This window comes from Neltuma alba, unplaced genomic scaffold (genome assembly GCF_004799145.2).
Source record: "Neltuma alba isolate B1F8T4 unplaced genomic scaffold, ASM479914v2 tig00012518_pilon, whole genome shotgun sequence".
NCBI classification, from domain to species: Eukaryota; Viridiplantae; Streptophyta; class Magnoliopsida; order Fabales; family Fabaceae; genus Neltuma; species Neltuma alba.
The window spans coordinates 219,965-238,415 of NW_021636985.1; the positions used below are offsets into that span (position 1 = coordinate 219,965).

At 38.6% G+C, this 18,451-nt stretch overlaps 3 protein-coding genes across 7 annotated transcripts; all 3 read right to left on the bottom strand.

Annotated features, from left to right (window-relative positions):
• Nucleotides 1-3,361: 3,361 nt before the first annotated feature.
• Nucleotides 3,362-6,318, bottom strand: LOC114728050 (GRF1-interacting factor 1). The gene is made up of 4 exons (XM_028914867.1): nt 5,954-6,318; nt 4,810-4,886; nt 4,071-4,155; nt 3,362-3,971 (listed from the first exon to the last, which is right to left on the bottom strand). Exons 1-4 carry the CDS (start codon nt 6,032-6,034, stop codon nt 3,642-3,644), a joined length of 573 nt encoding a protein of 190 aa, XP_028770700.1. The 5' UTR covers nt 6,035-6,318; the 3' UTR covers nt 3,362-3,641.
• A 1,758-nt stretch (nt 6,319-8,076) lies between these two features.
• On the bottom strand, nt 8,077-13,905 carry LOC114728060 (phosphoribosylaminoimidazole carboxylase, chloroplastic). Of its 5 annotated transcripts, none has more exons than XM_028914881.1 (17): nt 13,761-13,905; nt 13,209-13,472; nt 12,844-13,059; nt 12,639-12,750; nt 12,356-12,418; nt 12,118-12,256; nt 11,851-11,906; nt 11,298-11,371; nt 11,023-11,170; nt 10,690-10,863; nt 10,444-10,531; nt 10,192-10,308; nt 9,466-9,563; nt 9,250-9,367; nt 9,079-9,173; nt 8,527-8,633; nt 8,077-8,420 (listed from the first exon to the last, which is right to left on the bottom strand). In XM_028914881.1, exons 2-17 carry the CDS (start codon nt 13,400-13,402, stop codon nt 8,324-8,326), a joined length of 1,896 nt encoding a protein of 631 aa, XP_028770714.1. In that variant the 5' UTR covers nt 13,403-13,472; nt 13,761-13,905; the 3' UTR covers nt 8,077-8,323. The 5 variants fall into 5 exon arrangements, with proteins under 5 accessions (XP_028770714.1, XP_028770713.1, XP_028770717.1 ...); XM_028914880.1 differs by having other exon boundaries at nt 11,851-11,912; XM_028914882.1 differs by lacking the exon at nt 8,077-8,420 and adding an exon at nt 8,871-8,966 and having other exon boundaries at nt 8,546-8,784; nt 11,851-11,912.
• Nucleotides 13,906-16,127: 2,222 nt separating this feature from the next.
• Nucleotides 16,128-17,841, bottom strand: LOC114728036 (uncharacterized protein At2g34160-like). Its single transcript, XM_028914849.1, has 5 exons — nt 17,740-17,841; nt 17,278-17,326; nt 16,496-16,558; nt 16,343-16,407; nt 16,128-16,245 (listed from the first exon to the last, which is right to left on the bottom strand). The coding sequence occupies exons 1-5, from the start codon at nt 17,839-17,841 to the stop codon at nt 16,129-16,131; spliced, it is 396 nt and encodes a 131-aa protein (XP_028770682.1). The 3' UTR covers nt 16,128.
• Nucleotides 17,842-18,451: the final 610 nt, after the last annotated feature.

An 18,451-nucleotide genomic window follows, 5' to 3' on the forward strand; every position in this document is an offset into this window, starting at 1 on the left:
CGTATTGATTCTGATTTTCTCCCTGTATTCGGATCCATGATATAAACATCCCAACAAAGTATAAAAATCACAAAGGGTGACCAACGCCCCACATGATAAGTGTCACATTTTATCCTTAGTTGGTTTCCAGAAATCTTAGTATCATACTGTAGCATGAGTTTGTTCCAACCATGCCAGTTGGAGTTCATGTCCAAGTAAGAGCGCACATGACACTATATATTTCACTCTAAACAGTATAAAGTGAGCTTGCCGTGCCCCCGGGGGGGGGGGAGGAAGAATTTTTTCTACTTATCCCTTAAAGGAAAGGAGGGGAAAAAAAATCTTCCTTGCCTCGAGAGGGCGTCACAAGTCATACAAGTTTATCGCCATTGTACATTACAGAACGCTTTACGTTTTTTTTCTCCTTGTTGATGTCCTCGCAATGGGGTTATGGGCAAAGAGTTAAAAGTTTTCATCATTCTTTGACGCGAAGATCGGTACAAAAATGTGACTGTTATTTTCAAGTCACCATAATGCATTTCTAAGGATGCTTCTTCTTGGCTTTTTTCCCCCCCTAATTACCAGCATCAAGAATGCTTCTCTTAACCGTGTCCGTTTATATTACTATATATGAAACACATGAATGCCATAGTAAATTAACCTGATCGAAATTTGAACGTAAAGCTGTTTGACGTGATTATGAAATTAGCATCAGTGATAGCCACGTTATAAAAAGTTGCTAATAACAGCATGCCATGCAGGAAAACCAGTAAGAATGAAAAAGGAAGTGGCGTACCATTATTGAACTCTAAATTGGAGGCTTTCGGAGTATGTTCATAAAGGTAAGTAATTGAGAATCCGATGAACTTTTCGGGTCTCCATGAACAGGTCTCGGAATGCTCGATCACAAATGACCAGAATATGCAAAAAGGCGCAGGGAATCAAAAAGATGGGAAGGCCATTGTGGGAAGAGAAAGGAACGGAAAAAGAAAGAAAGCAAGAAAGGGGAAAATGGAGGGGAGAGAAAGTTTTTGTTTAAGGAAGTGAATGTGAATGGAGGAGGGGGTTGAGGGAGTGACATTGTTCAGGAGGACCTGCAAATTCGGGAGCTTCTCTTTCCTTTGCTTTCGCGCCAACTCGTGGCTCCTAATCGAGTCTCTCTTTCACTCTGCCATTTTAACGGAATTCAGTATGTTCTCTTACGCTTTTATTTTTATTAATATTCCACCGGTTCTTAATATAGTATCTAATTATTGAGTTGATTTTGATCATAAATATAAGACTCATTTTTTATATTTATCAATTTTCTCTAAATTATTCCTATAGATACTCTTTCAACCATAATCAAGTATAAGAGTAAAAAAGATATTAAGAAAGATGATTATGGTATTTTAAGAAAAACGTGTCACGTTTTTTATAATTAACTAATTTATCTAATCTCTTTAATCTAATTAAATTAGTTAAATGGATTTTATATTAAGAACCGAATGGGAGTATGTTTTCTTTGGGCCTTGAGGTTCCGCTGTTTTTTCTTTTCCACATCAATTATATCTCTTTATTCTGGTCAAAAACGAAACGAGTCTTTATTAAATTAAATCACAGGCAAGCAAAAGGGACAGTGGAGTCTTGCCCAGTAAGGCCCAATAAATGAAAACTCATTGAGGACTGAGGAGGGAACAGAAATGCCGTGAACAGCAACCTCATTGGAAGGACCCAAACTTTATGTGGGAACATTGATGCAAAAGAATTCATAGTAACTACGCAGACTCCTCCGACAAGCACGAGGGATGAAGTTTGAGAAGTTACCATCAAAGACCGCACAGTTAGCTTTGCCCAGCAGTTCAGCACATGAATGCTAGTTATATGATGTTAAGGTGTGGCCGTGTGGGCATCTTTTGCTAACTAAATTTATATACTAGCTCTGTTTCTTATTATAAGAGCTTGTTTGATTTTTACTTAGGTCCTAAATATAAGACCTCAGTCTATTTTGTCTTTTATGTCTATTCATTATTTTTAAAATAGTTCTTATAGTAGTTGTATATGTCAAAAGTCTCATCAAATAGTAATTCCAGCTAATACACATGATTAGTAAGGACATTTTAGAAAAAATGACATTTAGATATAACAAATAATTAATTTAATTAATTTTCTTAACCTCTTCAAATTAGTTAACTAGATTTTATATTAAATACCGGAAGTAGTATCAAGTTTCATGCTCGTACGTATTCCAAAATCAGAAAAAAGGGAATGAACGAAATAAATGCCACCAACATGAGCTACATGCGGCCATATCCATCCATCCCGCATTAAACCCGGCAAGAGAGTTAATGCGTGCGTGCGTGCATGCCCATCCATGATGATGAGTTGAGTTAGGGTAGAAAGAATGCGCCAATTGATACTACCTCCTCCTCACCACCACACATCAGTCTTGCCCAACATATCCCCACCCATGTTAGGGAGCAATCGGAAGGTCGGGAAACGAATGCCGGGCGGGAAGGAAGTGAAAGAAAAGAATGAACAAGGACGCGTCCAATTTGACAGCGAGGGTCCAGGCGTTGCCACCCGATTGGAACAGCCGCGCCACGGGATGAATAACTGGGTGACACACACGTACGTACACATAGAAAGTGTATGTAGGAATAGGGGTGGGCCAAGCAAGTTTGGTTCAGTCAAGCTCTGTGCAACCAGTGTTGTTTGGACAGCGCCATTGGAGGATGGCTATAAAAGGCAAAACACAGAAAGCAAGCCTTCAGAACATGTCTAGGAAAGAATGGCGTAACCGGTAGTGGGGCAGATAAGACTTTGTGTTATATTTTATAGGTTTCCATCGTCACTTCCATCAAGATGTATCATTTAAAAAATTCAAAATAAAGTTCCTGCGATTTTCCCCCCACTGTAACCGCCTGTGAAGTCGCAGCTTTTGCCTTTTGCCCATAAGGTTCATAACTAGTCCAGAATACGAGATCATACACAAGACCTGCGAAATAGCAGATCTCTGTCTTGACAAATATTGCTTCTTCTTTTTTTAATTCTTTTTTTTAAAGGCATATAGATTCTCTTATTAGAAATAATCCTATTCGAGACAATATCAGGTATTAAATATGGATAGATATTGGAACCTTTGTTCACTCTGACAGACTAACTCTTTCAACAAGATCTAGCCTTTTTGGTGACAAATGGTGCTTTTGCATAGAAATCATTCTGATTTTTTGAAAGCCGGGAAAACATAAAGGAAATTGATCGAGGGTTTAAAGTTTGCGGGTGCAAAATCATTTGATCTAATTTCTGTTCAAGTCATGGTTTCGCACTGAATATTACTTCCCACAGTCCATTTAAAAATAAAATAACATTATTTCGCACTGAATATGAATCTGGTGGGATGTTTAGAGAAGACTGTTCATTTGAGCAAGTTATAGACATGAACCAGAAGAGATGCATTAACTAGTACAGGAAACACGAAGCAAAAGTTTGTTTGGCTGGGCTTTTAACATCCGACCAACAAATTAGCATGTCCACATAGAGATATATCTATATATATATATATATATATATAAAAGCAGCAAGGCCATCCATTGAATTTCTGCCCCTGCCCCGAAGACGCGATTGCCTAATTCTCCTAATAACTGATATGCGCCAAAAGAGCCACACATGCTAATGAGTAGCTAGTTGGCATCATCGGAGGGTCTGAGGTAGAGGGTTTCACCGCCTTCGCCTCGGCCCTCGGCGGCGGAAGTGCCGATATCAGGCTTGGTGGTGCGAACAAATTCAGGAAATGCAGATGCGGCGTCAGATTGCAACATGTGAAGGCCTGGAAGAGCCGCACCTGAACTCATGCCCAGTTGGCTCTGCAAGGCTTGCTGCTGCTGAAGTGCCGAGTAGGGCTGTTGAGCATACAAGAGAGAAGACCGAGCCGCCATTAGTTGCTGCTGTGTCATTTGCTGACCCTGCATGTACTGGGTTCCCTGCTGCATTATCCCCCCACCACTTGGGTACTGCACAACCATTACTAGTCATGTTGCGTTCTCACTGCTTATTACTGTTACTTCTACAACATTTGACAACGGAACTATATGGATGTTACATGTACCTACCTGACCAGGCATGGTAGGTGGCTGAGGCTGAGAATCAGCGATGGCAGCTAGGTACATGAGGTTTCTCTGCAGCCTTGCTTGGTTCCTGAATCATTCATTGCTCATTAATCACACCAACATGGCAACATCTATCATCATTCATCACACTTCCTCTCGATATTCACGAGAAACCCTTCCGGCTCAAAAGCCCCCCCCCCCCAACACACAAAGACAAACTCTATCTAACCCATCACTTCGGCCTAATGCACAACTCGGAACATAAAGCTACTGCGTACTCAAGTTAAACCCACAAAATATTATTCAAATATGACATCTTCTTGGAGGTAGCATAATCAAAATAATTAATGGACGGCAGGTTCAAAGCTTACTTCACGTATTACTACTATTTTGGAATGATGTCAGCTTCCCAAAGTAACATCGATACTCTAAACTATTCATATTGATATCATAAGCTACTTAATCACGCAACTATCGGTATGCAAAAAGTCACCGCATAAAACCCGGTGCAAGCGCAACCAAGGACCTGAATGCCAACAATAGAAACTCACAACAGACATTAATAATGTGTTGTTGCAAACTTCAATGTCATGCAGATATTCCAACCTAATGATGATATCTAGACCTAATGAAGCTGCATGGTTTGGAAATCTATTCAACATTTATGGACACACTTGTTTGGAACTGTTAGAAAATGAAGACACGAGGAAATCAGAGGACGCATAATTGGAGTGGTTCTTACTCCGCACACTCGCTCAATTTGCCAGAATTTTGGTTTTCGACGATCTTCAAAATCAATGACTTGTTCTCGTCCAAGTACTGCGCGAGGAAAAATAATGGTTAGAAACAAGGTTATATAAAACTCTTTATGTCTATGCATTTATAAACACACATAACTGAATATCTCGCCAAGTGTGACGCGAGAACAAGAAATACGGGCAGACAAAGACAAGCAAATGCAACCACATACGCACGTTCAGTATTTTAATTTTCATCTATGACATCCAAGTTCAGCAAAAGTATGGAAAGCACAAAACACAAGCCGTGTATCTGGATAAACTAAACCTTTCTAAATCCAAAAGGAAATCAGATATCCAATAAGAAGGGGAGAAAAGGAAGCCATGGATACCAAACAAAGGAGAATAAGATTTACAGCTCATGCGGTTGGCGAAAAAAGTACTGGTTGGTGTGGTTCTTTTTCAAAAACTACAAAACGAGGAGCAAAATACCAAAAAAGACTAGTCAGTAAAACAGAACTTCATTTTCACGGTATCCCTCTTCGAATAAAGCAAATAAAATACAAGAGTCAAAGTAGTATGCGACTGGGAGACATAAATGTAAACAGAAGCACAGTAAGAAAAAGTGAGATACGCGTAAGAATAGGAAAGGGCAAAAGCAGCGAGGATTCGGTTCAAGGCAGGGATCGAAACAGCAGCAGCAGCAGCAAATAGCGCACATGATATAAGCAAAGAGCAGGCAGCTATATGAAAAAGCGAAGAACTTGCCACCACTGGATGGACGCAAAAGCAGAAACCGGGTCAGAACTCAGAATCATGACACCACACTCAGCAGAAGTAACAAGGAAAAACTGCACAGCGAAAGCTGTAGCAGAAAGTGACAAGAAAGAAGCAGAAAAAAGAGGGGGGGGGGCAAGGGATGGCCAGAAACAATAAATCAGAGGAAGGAGGGGAACTAGAAGTGGGAATACAAGACCCACACATGAGGGGCGAGACAAAAGGCGCCCAAGGAGAGGACATGAAAGTGCATATGAATAGCAAGTGTATTCCAACAAGAGAGGCACAAAGAAATCAGGAGAGAGGCGGAATGAAGGGAAGAGCGTAGACAAAATAATGGCGGAGGAAGGGGGGGGGAGGGCAAGACCAAACCTGTTGAATGTGATCAGTGGTGACGTTGCTGGGGTAATAAGCTGCCATCATGGGCTGCATCTGCATCAGGTGCTGCTGCATTTCTCTCTCTCTTGTATATCCAATCCAAGTCTAACTCAAACCTAAGCAGAGGGGCGAGCAGAGAACAAAGATTGAGGGGGGGTGCAACCGCAAGGAGAACCAGAAGCCCTCTGCTGCTGCTCTACGCTCTGTTCCGAGTTCCGACTTTCTACTCCTTAGTCCGCAGAGGAAGAGAGAGGGTTTGGGGGGTAATGTAACGCTAGGATTGATATTGATTGGTTGCCTTGAGAGTTGGCCCTCGGTGTTGGGGTGAGAGACTCTCCTCTGAGTTGTCTAGAACTGCGTGTCAAAGAAAAAGTAGGTCACGTGATGGATGAGAGAGAGGAAGAGGGGGAAATGAGAGAATTATAATATCGCAGGAGTAATTAGGAAGGGGGGGTGTTTATGAGGATGTAGAAGTAAGAAAGGTGGGTGGGACATGGGTTGGACTCACAGAGAGAGAGAGAGAGAGAGAGAGAGAGGTTGAAGGGCATCGGTCTCACAAATAATAAATGGGGATGACGTCGGCCCGGGGTAGGAGGTTCCGCGTTTGGGCAGTCCACGCGCTCACGCTCCCCACACCCCGCAGGGCAAGTGCACGGCCTAGTAATCCCCGCTCATTAACGTTGATATCTGCGCCCCACCCCCCACATAAAACAAACGTCGATGTTTGTGCAGAATCGTTGTCTGTCTCTCCTCTTTCTTTCATTTCCTCCTATTACTCCCCCACCGTCCCAGCCCCCCCCCCCCCCAAAAAACCAAAAAAACAACGACAACTTGCTCTCCTTACCATCACAATCCCCTCCCACCGTTCCTTCAACCTTCAACCTTCATTATTCTTCAGTAATGGCAAACTAAGATTAATTTAGAAAATGTCAATAGATCCCCGAAAGCTAATCTTATATCATCTTGGTGATTGAAATAAGATATTGAGATAAGAGATGAAAGAAGTGTGCTCACAAAAAATGGCTTACGCTAATGACTCGCTCATAATATCATTCGCAAAGAGAAAAAATGGATATTTCATCAGATTGAGAGTGCTTTTATCAAATGGCAGCTTATATGCATCGAGAAGAATCGATAATGAGCTGAAGATGTCTGACGATTCCAGTAACATACACTTAGGCGCCTACCATGCATAAAATTTATTTGATCGTGCAGATAAGATTTGTCACGCATCTTGATATTTTATACAATTTTACAGTAACATACACTCAGGCGCCTGCCAATCTTAATACAGGAGATTTTTCCGTTTTTTGAGGCATGGGATTTTGGTAGATAAATCACGTATATGTTATCTCATGGAGGTTTGGATAGGATGATATTGTAAAAGTGTTTGAATAAAACAAAATTATAATTTTAAAAATAATTTTACAAAATATAAAATAAATATTGGGAGAACTTTGTCTCAATTTATAAAAAAATAAAGATAAAAAATGTTTTTGTCTAAAAACAAACAGTCCCAAAATCAAATGGGCGGGGCGGCTCGATGATTGGACTAATCGAAGTGTTCGTGTGGTGAGGGTCAAAAAAATGGCACACCGTCACCCACATAGGCGCTTTACTATTCAGCTAACGGGACACCATCTTTACAAAACTAATCAACAGAAGCTTCAGATATAGAGTGAGGTACCCACGAAAACCCACCAAATCAATCAGGGCTCTAGGGATCCTATCGGCTCATGGGAAAGGGCAGCGCCGACAGAGGGATGGGAGGAGCCATGATGAATTCGGAAGTGAGAGAGAATAATAAGCGCATGATAATGAGACCTTAGGGAGGGGAGGGAAGACAGCTGGAATTAAGAGAGATGGGACCCAAAGGGTCACATGCAAGACACTGCAGATACAACTGTGGCACAAGGAGAGGAGCCTCCAGGGTCAAACCTGTGGGTTTGGGCGTGGGTCCAGAGCAGAGAGTGGAGTCAAATCCAGGACAAAGCAAAAGGTAGGTGCTGCTCCCAGGTGCAGCGACATGATGGGTGGTTAGGGTGTCTTTTCGCTCCCCCTCTCTCTGCCCTACTCCTCCTTCCCCAACCAAGTTACACATTCCATCCAGATCATCATTAAAACTCGAATCATTACTCCATTAACAAATTCATCACTTTTCAATAATCAAAAGAATCATCTCAATCAAATACAACAATGGGGCCACATCGCCCCAGGCTCCAACGCCTAAATAAATTCTTAATCATTCCGACCACCTATCTACAAATTCATTATCTCCATCTTTTCGGGTCTGGAAAGTTCCTTGTTTTTGTTAAGTAAGCCTCCCTACTTGTACAAAACTTTCGGCCACCCTGGGGGTCGCAACTAACCGCTGCTTGAGTAGGATTCCCAGCCATCTTTTTCTAACTTCGCAGCTTTCCTCAGCACAGTTTCTTTCTGGTCCTCTTGATATTGACTCATCCTGCACAGTACGGTAAATGTCACATCAGCTGGAATCGCCCCTCAAATAATATCTTCCGTATTTTCTACTAAATATATCACGCTGGGGTAAGGGGGAAGAGAGCAACCTCGACAAAAGACTATCATCAGCAACACCTAGCATCCTAACGGCCAGCAACCCAGCATTAGTTGCGTTATTTATTGCGACTGTGGCGACGGGAACCCCCCGCGGCATCTGCATACCCAATAAGTATCATATGGGTTAGTCGGATGCTTACAAACACAAGGTCAGCATAGAACAACAGATCATGATACACCCATGCTAGATCTTTTCAGGGATGAAATCCATTTTTCCTCTTTCTCCTCATTTTCCCCTTTAACAGAAACTGCAACGCATAAATAACTCTTAACAAGCGTCAAACAAGAAAAATAACTAAGATAACAAGTATTCATTTAGTCCCCTATGAAATACGTGAGCCATTATGACAATCGTAGGATCAGTGACGTAAGAAAGATAATCAGATGTGAGTGTCGCAAAGGCCATGATGCAGCCGCAACACAAATTGGCCTAAAGATGATCAAAATCATTGATTAGTATGTTGGGATGCAAATTTCTTCATCAGATAATGACAAAACAGCATATCTTCAACCATTACACCGCTAAATTAAAAAATTTATACCTGAACAATTGACAAGAGTGAATCAAGCCCATCAAGGGATGAAGCACGAACAGGAACACCAATAACAGGCAGGGGAGTAAGAGCAGCTACCATTCCTGAGTTACAAATTATTATTGCCAGTAAGACGTTTAGTCCTTAAAGAGATATATAAATAGCACATATTAACTTTACCTGGCAGGTGAGCCGCACCACCGGCACCAGCAATAATAACCTGTATGCCTCTCTCATATGCAGAGGAAGCATACGAAAACATCATTTCAGGGGTTCGATGTGCTGAAACAATTCTTACCTGTGAACCAATGTGAAGAGCTAAGAACGAAACAATGCTGTAAAGGAACCCCAAAAAAAAAAAAAAAAAAATTGATTAAACCAAAAACTTGGTCTGACCTCATGAGGCACACCGTAGCTTTCCAGTATTTCAGCAGCACTCTTCATGACAGGCAGATCTGAATCGGAGCCCATTACGATACCCACTCGTGGAGCAACTATATTCAACAAGCAATGCAAAAAGGTAGATATAAGTGCAAGAAACGCACTTTCTGATCATTGCTAAATAGTTGAATGCAAAATAGAGGATGAGTAAGGCAATATAAGAATCAGCAAATATAGAAAGTTTACATTTTCTGTTTTATTCTTACTCTCATTAATCACCAAAGTTTTCCCAATATAGAAAGTTGTTCTGTTTTATCAGAATCATAAGAAATGCTGCATACATTCAAATAATAAGAAATTCCTCAAGGAAAATTTACGATGCTGAAACACAATTGCAAAATTTTCTCAATTCACTCTCAAAAAAAAAAAAAAAAACTTTGATAAGGAAAAATATAATTCCAAAGCTTGGGTGAAAAATTAGATTATCCTTGAACAAGAATAAAGAGGGATGCAATGTTAAGTAACAAGTTAATTATCAAGGAACAACATGATTGGATAGTGGAGGGGCCAGATAACGTGTACTTGAAATGGCAAGAGAAAGTACTTATTCTAGCTATTAAACTAATGCATGAGATGATAAAGGAAAAACATGATTGACAAAACGATATTCTGGAGTATAGCCACATAATGTTAAAAAGTACGTAGCCAAAGCACAAAAGAAGAGAAACTTGAGCCACTAACCTGCAGTGTTGCCATCTAATCTCTTTCCTTCAACCATTATGGCAAGATTTCTTTCAATATTGCTGAGGGAAGGCCCCACAATGGTTATATGTCCCATCTTTCTTTGCCTTCTCATTTCTAACAATATCATCACAAAAACGGTTATTTGTATGGTATAAATATTTATGCAAAACGTACGAGTGATCCAAGTCCAACATTGAAATAAGCGACCAAGGCACTAACATAACATCAAATACATTAGCAGAAGTTCACCTGGTTTATCATACCAATGAACAGTAGCCCTAGGAATAGTCAACGCCCTTTCAATCAATTGATGAGCTAAATGGAAACCAGGCTCGCCCTATGATCAGTCATTAAGCAAATTTCATCCACAAAATTTCCATAAACGATGATAACTAAAAAATAAAAGACAGATCCATATCTCTCACACTTTAACCGCAAATAGTTTTTTTAGCCATAAAACTCTCCTACTAGTCACTACAAGCAAAAGATAACTACCTCTTCTTCACCTAGAACATTATACATGACAGCAGCTGGAGTTTTCATTGATGTATCACCAAGAGGAAGGCCAACAACAGCCCGTAAATGCTGCTCAAATTGTGAGGTGTAGCAAGACTCAATTGTGTGGTGCCCGCTATTGTGAGGTCTAGGCGCAACTTCATTTAATAAAATCTGCCAAGAAAACACAGATGCAGTTAATATCAAGCGATGGGACAAAACAAATGCGATGCACACGTGACTTTATAAAATTTACTAATTAAGAGGAAGACATAAGTTATTTAAAAAGTAAAAAATAAGACGTGTCTAAAGTTGAAGAAATAAATTCCCAACCACTCCATCACTTGTCAAGAACAATTCAACTGCAAAAACACCAGCGCCTTCCAGAGAGTTAACAGCCTTGCGAGCAACTTCAGTCGCACGTTCCCTAATCTGCCATTTCACATTAGCAGGAGCCTTAACTATGTGACATATGTTGTCCCTACAACAAACCACAAATCGTTTACCAAGTAATAAGAGTGGTAACTGCTGCATCCAACAGCACATTACATGGCAGAATTTTCAATTAAAATCTTCCGAAGACCTTAATTGTGCTTATACCACGTTACCTGTGAATGGTTTCAACAACTGGGTAGCATGAGATCGAATTGTCTCTTCCTCTTGCCACAATAACAGCTAACTCCTGCCATTTTATAAAAGCAAAAACATAAGAAAATCCATAGAAAATGAAAATGACCAGCCAAAACTAAGTTTTGTTTAATCCTTCAGTTAGGGACAAAGAGCATATAATTTGCAAGACTGAATTGATAAATTCACTTGGAAGTCTAATCAAAATTCTTTCATACAATAAATTTAACAATAAGAGATTTTTGCAGGTGATGCTAGCATTATGATATTGGAATAGGTTCCATAACCAAGTATCTGAGATTTGCAGAAAGGAGAAGTGTTTACCAGTGAATCGTGTAGTATTAATAATAATGATGATGATGATAAAGAATTACTACTTTATTGATATGTCACTGAACCACACCTAACAGACTCAGTGGAATTAATCTCATTCTTGTCTTGACAAAAGGTCCAGGTCAACTAGTGGATTATTGTTTGGAAAAATCTAGAAATAAATTCACCATCAAATATCAATGGCATAGTTTAGATATTCACCTTAACAAAAGGTGCCCATTTCTCCACATACAGACCACGACCAAAACCACCAAGAGCTGCAACTAGGGAGAAAATAATTAGACAAGAAAAAAGTAGTGTCTCCAAACAAATGAGGTAGAATTTTTTTTTCCCATAGTTGACTAGAGCATGAACCCAGAGAAAATTTTTCCTTTACTCTCCTACTCCTCAAAGAAAGTAAAAGGACAATAAAATTCACATATCAATAAAATAAAAAGAAAAGAATACACCTGCTAAAAAGTTAATTACCATTTATAGCAGAAGGGAGCTCCGCTTCACTTTTAGCAACAGCATTTCCACGCCCATCATAAGCTAATTTCCTACTCTTAATCATAAGAGGATAGCCAAAGATCTCACCTGCTCTCTTAGCACCTTCAAGATCCTCTATCTGTTTAATATATCATTCACATGTTCTCCAGCATTATTCAAATATTCATCATGTTCAATTACAACCAATTATATCATGGAGCTTATAAACAGTACCAACCTGTATAAACTCGGGAAGTGGAATGTCATGCCTTGAAAAATGCACCTTTTGCAGATACTTATCCTGTACTATGCTGAAAAAGTCATAACAGGAACCACTGACATAATCGCCAGCATCTTAAAGTTACAGGATATGCAAATCAACAAGTCCATAGATGTTGCTGGGGCCAAGAACAAAAACAGAATACAAAAACTCAACCTATTTTTAACTTTAAATGGGGGGGGGTTTATAAGAATTAGAAGATATGTGATTGATAAATTTGCAACAACACGCCAGATAATACCTGGATGATTCGTACAGTAGAGGCTTTGGGTTGGCAGTCAACTCCATGCTGTTCAAGCTTCTCCAATGTAGCAACATCGACATGTTCAATTTCAAAAGTCAATACCCCACATCTGAATATCCATGTCACGTCAGAATACACAAATTATTTCCACGAAATGAAAAATAAATAAATAAAGATGCATCTATTGCATACAGAATCTAACCTCTTCGCAAATTCCTCAACTGTAGCACTGTCATCAAAGCTTCCAACCATATGATCAAAAGAAAGTGAACTTGCAGGGCAGTTCTCCTGGGGATCTAGAACCATGACTTTAATGGCCATCTTAGAAGCAGCTTGGCACAGCATTCGACCAAGCTGACCACCCCCCAGAACCCCAACAATAATTTCAGAGGGTCCATGGACAGGGAGTTCATCGGTCCTATACATACAACAAGGTAGTAATTCGTGAGCTTTTTCCCCGTAGATGTTTCGGTTTCAGAAAGTTCGCTCTAGAAAATGGCATTTGTAAAAGCGAATCCAAAAAATGAGCTAAGAAAACAAAAGCAAAATAGCAAATAACTCGCAAACCTGATAGAAAGATCACCAGGTGATGCCTGTGGAGGAAGGTTCATGAAGAGCGGCGGGTGATGCTGTTTTATCTTAAAAGAACAGAAAGGAAGACGACGACACCCCAATGAGAACGAAGAAGTCTTGCGGGAGCAAAAAGAAGGAGCGAAGAAGCTGTTGTGAGGTGACAACACCGAGCGCGTACTGTGAAGCATTCCCAAGCCTTACTCTCGCCGCTCTCCCAGGTATGTATGCGTCTTCTTTCCCGACTCCTAGCTTATAAGCCTGCGAATTTATTCGACAGTAAAATATACGCACTCCTCCTCCATTTATTGTCAAAAAAAATTGTTTTAAGAAATATTCCGCCGAGTTCCTAGTATTAATTTTTTTTTTCCCACATAGTATCTCTGACAAATTGGAGAAGCGAATAAACCGAAAAACAAAGACAAGCAGACAAAGAAGGGTTTATGCATTGGAAGGTTTAAATAAAAGTAGGCCAATGAAAATCTCAAGTTGAGGGGTGTAGAGGAATCGAAGTAAAGCAGTGAGCGCATTCAAGGGAAGTAAGCTAACGTATAGAGAAGAGCTGAGAGACGAAAAGAGTGCGTTAGAATCACTGATGGCGTAGGAGCCGACTGACGGAGTCAGGCTCTGTGGAGTTCCCTGGGGGGCGCGACGCCGAGTTCTCGCGGCAAATGATGAAGAGGGGAATATCAAGTTATCAACCCTCGCCTCGGAACACATTTGGCCCGACTTAAGATTAAAGATATACTTTTTCTAATCGTATTTATTAAAAAGTTAATCAAAATTAATTTAAAATAAAAAATATATAAGGTAAATATTTTTATTCTTAAATATATCCTTATTAATAAAGAAAATAAATAAAAGTTATAACAAATAAATTAAACAGGAAAAAAATTTATAAGAGTAAAATTTTAAAAAAACCTTATTAAATATTTAGACAAAAATAAATGTTATCTTGTATAAAAAAATCAAATCTTTTTAACAAATTTATCTTATATTTTAAAATAGAGGAAATAATATTTTTAAACATGTTTTGCCTGAAATATTTATACAAAATATAAATTCAAACATATTAACAACTTAGTTTCTTATTTTGAGAACAACTTTTTGTATTTTAGAAAAACAAAAACCTGTTTCGTAATTTATTTTTGGTTAATTATTTTTTTTAAAAAAATAACAACATGTTTTTGAAAACCAAAAAACCAAAATAAGTTTTGCATATTTTTTAATGTTTTGAACAATTGAAAAAAAATTCTTCTCTTCTCACTTATTACTCACTACCTATCACTACAAGTAACAACTGTCATATATCAAAATGTATTTTTAAATTTTTTAAAAATATAATTTTTTTAAAATTATTTTCCAAACAAATATTTTTTTCTGAAACTTGTTCTAAAAAATAATTTTATAAGTCTTTTTTTTTCAGAACAAGAATATAAAGAACAAAAATAAATAGACCCTAAATTACCCCAACTAAATCCTTAGGTTCTCTCTAATTATATTCTCCATGTTTTATAAAATAATTTTTTTGATTAAATTTAAATTTTAAATAATATAATCATTATATTATACGTATTATTTCTAATGTATACTTTTTATATGTTGCTATATTTATCTTGATATTTTTATACTTCAGATTTGGCATAACATATCTCTCGGTTTTATCTTAATTAAAAAAAAACCATGATTTGATGTTTCTATTTAATTCAATAGGCAAATTTTATGTCCTTTTCATCTTCTAATTGTGTCTTGTTTAGTTCTTAAGTTTCAAGTGCCTAGTTTTTAGCATTAAAAAAAAAAACAACGCACGTACTTTCTCTATTCAAAATATAAGCTAAATGTTATTTATTACATTTATCAAGAAACTAATTAAAATCAATTTAGAACAATAAATGTGTAAGGTATATATTTATTTTTCCTAATATACCCTTATTAATAAAGAGAATAAGTAAAAGATATAATAAATGAATTAAAGATGAAAGAGAATATACAGAGATAAGATTGGAGAAAACTCATTAAATACTTGGATAAAGTGAATGTTATCTTATTACATTTATCAAGAAACTAATTAAAATCAATTTAGAACAATAAATGTGTAAGGTATATATTTGTTTTTCCTAATATACCCTTATTAATAAAGAGAATAAGTAAAAGATATAGTAAATGAATTAAAGATGAAAGAGAATATACAGAGATAAGATTGGAGAAAACTCATTAAATACTTGGATAAAAGTGAATGTTATCTTATTAAAAAAAAACCAACATCTTTAAGAAATTTTAGCTTGTATTTTGATCCGGAGAGAAAGTATCTCCTAATGCCCAAGATATGGAAATGTACAATCTCAACGGTTATCTATCACTAATCCGTACTGGAAAAAAAATCGATCAATGTATTGCATCCTTTTTATGTGAATGTGAATTAATTTAAAACATTTTAATAAAGAGACAAGGTCGTTAAGCTATGATTAACACCCATGTGTTCAAGCTATTTTTTCCCCATGAAAAATCGCTTTTGTGGGAAAATTTAATTTTATTTGTGACAAGTTTAAGAGCTGGTATATGAATGAACAAGCTTTAAAACTAATAACGCGGGAAGAGCTGGAAAGAGAAGCACTCAACCGGCAATTATGTGGGACACAAGAACTCATGCGTGCATGGAAAGTGAAAAAGAAATTGTTGGAATGAATGGCTGTGTAGGCGGGGGTGAAAAAATACAAGTCTGAAGTGGTCAGGGAAGGATGAGCTCTACAAGTTGAACCACCTAGTATGCTAGCAAGTAGGAACATCACCATCCCCAAGCCTCACCTCCCCAGTATTCATTAATCCTGCAGCAACTGCCCATCCACTCCCCTGCCTCTCTCTCTCTCTCTCTCTCTCTATCTCTACAACAGGTGGTCACTGGCAAGGTCCCTCTTCTCTACTCCATCTCTCGTTTGTTCCTATCATCGGAAGCGGCTTGTTCTGACTCAGCAGTCTTGGCGGCACGAGACAGCAGATTGTCAAACTTGTCTGATTTGCCCAGTACAATCTCAATCTAAAACAAAGTCAACGAATTAAACACACACCCTCAGCCACTTAACTAGCTAAATAGAAAAGGCATATGCTAATCAGTGAACACATATGGAACCCACCCTGGCCTTCTGCACGAGGCGGCCTCGATTCTCGTCCTTGATCCCAACTGTAGATGTCAAAACTTCTGTTCCATGCCATATAATTGTTTAGATCAGTTACAGTCCCCGTTAATTGGGTGACACGCGCACATACAAGAAACAAATCATACATACTCTTCTCAGTGGCCAGTCCACTGTTCTTCAATATCTCAGCAACCGTCACCACCGTAGCAATAGCTGTACCCACAACATAAACGCGTCTCAACTTTTAGTAACTCTTGGATTTAACAAAAACGCATCAATTTAGTACTACCTCCGATCTTAATTATAAGAATCAGTTGACTAATTTGATGAAATTAAGAAAGTAAGTTGAGTTAGTTATTTGTCCTAAATAAATATTATCTTTCCTAAAATATTCTTACTAATCAAGTATATTGCTAGAACTATTATTATTAGAAAGGCTACTTTGGAAAAAAAATGTATAAATATGAGAAAAAAAATATATTGGAGTCTTATATTTAAGATCAAAATAAAAGTCAAACAGAGTCTTATATTAAGAACGGAGGTAGTACATATGACGAGAGATATTCAAGTTTCCAGAGTATATCACACGAAGAAAAACACTCAAGCTAAATCTATACTCCTATGAAGCGTCCGTGTCATAAGTAAAACTCTGTTTACATTCTATCCATAAAACTCGAGGGTGTGTAAGACGATTCTCCAGGTCCGCTCGTCAGAAACAAGTATAGACGTACCAGGAATCAAAGCCAAAATCTTAAAAACGCTCAGAGAATAAAGTAACATGTCAAAACTAAGCTCATAAAGGAAATGGATAATTTGTCCAAGCAGATGAACATATATTTGGTCTCATCACCGAACCATATAGTTGAAATTGAATGCAGTGCATCTAAAAGATGAATGGTTGATGAACAGGCAGGCTCAAGAGAAAGAAGTACCCATTCCCAGAGCCGAAAGCTCCACCTCATTATGTTGCTGCATGTACCTCTGCATCAAAGAAATAACATCAGATATAAACATCAAATTCAAGCTGCGAGTGCTGACAATTCTTTTAAACAGAATTTCCGTTAAAATCAACCATCAACACCAAACGAGTTTGATGTACGCTCTATTAAAATTAGCGCCGCGACTGCATGTATTGCAGAATCTTTTTCTGAAGATGAAAACCAAATGCAGCTTGAACGGCGAAGCACAAATGCAGTGGGAAGAAGATAGGTACAATGCCCAAAAGCAGCTAAAGTACACGAGGTTTAAAATTGCAAGTGTGTCATCGAGTAGGTCGAGCAGTAATTTAAGATTTGACGGGAAGGTTTCCCGTAATCATCTAAAGATTAAACAAGTCGCAAAGAAATGCTAGGAAAGAGAGAAGAGAGAAAGGGAGAGGACGTGTGTATATATACCTTGGCGAGATTAACGTAAAAGAAAAGAGGCTTCTTAGTGTTGGAAACTTGGATTCTGTTCTTTTTCTGGGAATGGGTAGTGGCGGGAGTGGGAGACGCCATGGTTAAGCTGTGTTGGGGAAGCGGGAAAGAACCATGAGCTGGATCGGAAAAGTAGGGAAATCAGTTAGAGGAAGGCTTATATAGACGAGTGCTCTTTGGTTTTGAGCAATTATAGGAGCACACGTGGCGGCTGTGGAAAGGCATGCGGACGGGGTCGTGGCCAGCTAACTACCTCCCCGAAACAGCAGAGAAATTGGTCAGTTGTTGGCAGTTATTGCTCGCTAATCCCATGGGCCTCCCTTATTGGGCTTTGTCGCCCACTCTAGACCCAAAGCCGGACATCTATTTTTAGTGTACAGCTTCATTCCGTTTCCAACGCACGAGCCAGCGGGTCCTTGTTCCACATTCTTATAATTACTGCTCTGGCCCGCCCGCCACCCCGTGTCTGGGTTGGTGACCTATAAATTTGAATAAAATGACTATGAATGAGCCCTATCTGCTTCAGTAGCAGTTATTTTCTTCGGACTTATCAAAACTCGAATTATTTCCGGCGAACAAAAAGCAAAAATCCAATTACAATAAAGGCGACAATAGAGAGTGCGTTAAATGATGCCTGCTGCTTTGTGAGCATTTAGTCCTACGCCAAAAGAAAAGCATCGCTCCAGACTTG

Bases quoted from the DNA above. Each gene is read 5' to 3' on its own strand.
- LOC114728036 (XM_028914849.1), bottom strand. From the start codon at position 17,841: ATGGCGTCTCCCACTCCCGCCACTACCCATTCCCAGAAAAAGAACAGA. The intron at 17,327-17,739 runs GTATATATACAC...TCTTTGATGCAG, and splicing joins TTTACGTTAATCTCGCCAAG to AGGTACATGCAGCAACATAA. The intron at 16,408-16,495 runs GTATGTATGATT...GGCATGGAACAG, and splicing joins TGGACTGGCCACTGAGAAGA to AAGTTTTGACATCTACAGTT.
- LOC114728050 (XM_028914867.1), bottom strand. From the start codon at position 6,034: ATGCAGCAGCACCTGATGCAGATGCAGCCCATGATGGCAGCTTATTAC. The intron at 4,156-4,809 runs GTAAGAACCACT...TGAATGATTCAG, and splicing joins AAATTGAGCGAGTGTGCGGA to GAACCAAGCAAGGCTGCAGA. The intron at 3,972-4,070 runs GTAGGTACATGT...ATGGTTGTGCAG, and splicing joins CACCTACCATGCCTGGTCAG to TACCCAAGTGGTGGGGGGAT.
- LOC114728060 (XM_028914880.1), bottom strand. From the start codon at position 13,402: ATGCTTCACAGTACGCGCTCGGTGTTGTCACCTCACAACAGCTTCTTC. The intron at 12,751-12,843 runs GTTAGATTCTGT...ATGGATATTCAG, and splicing joins GTTGAGGAATTTGCGAAGAG to ATGTGGGGTATTGACTTTTG. The intron at 12,257-12,355 runs GTTGGTACTGTT...TATATTAAACAG, and splicing joins CACTTCCCGAGTTTATACAG to ATAGAGGATCTTGAAGGTGC.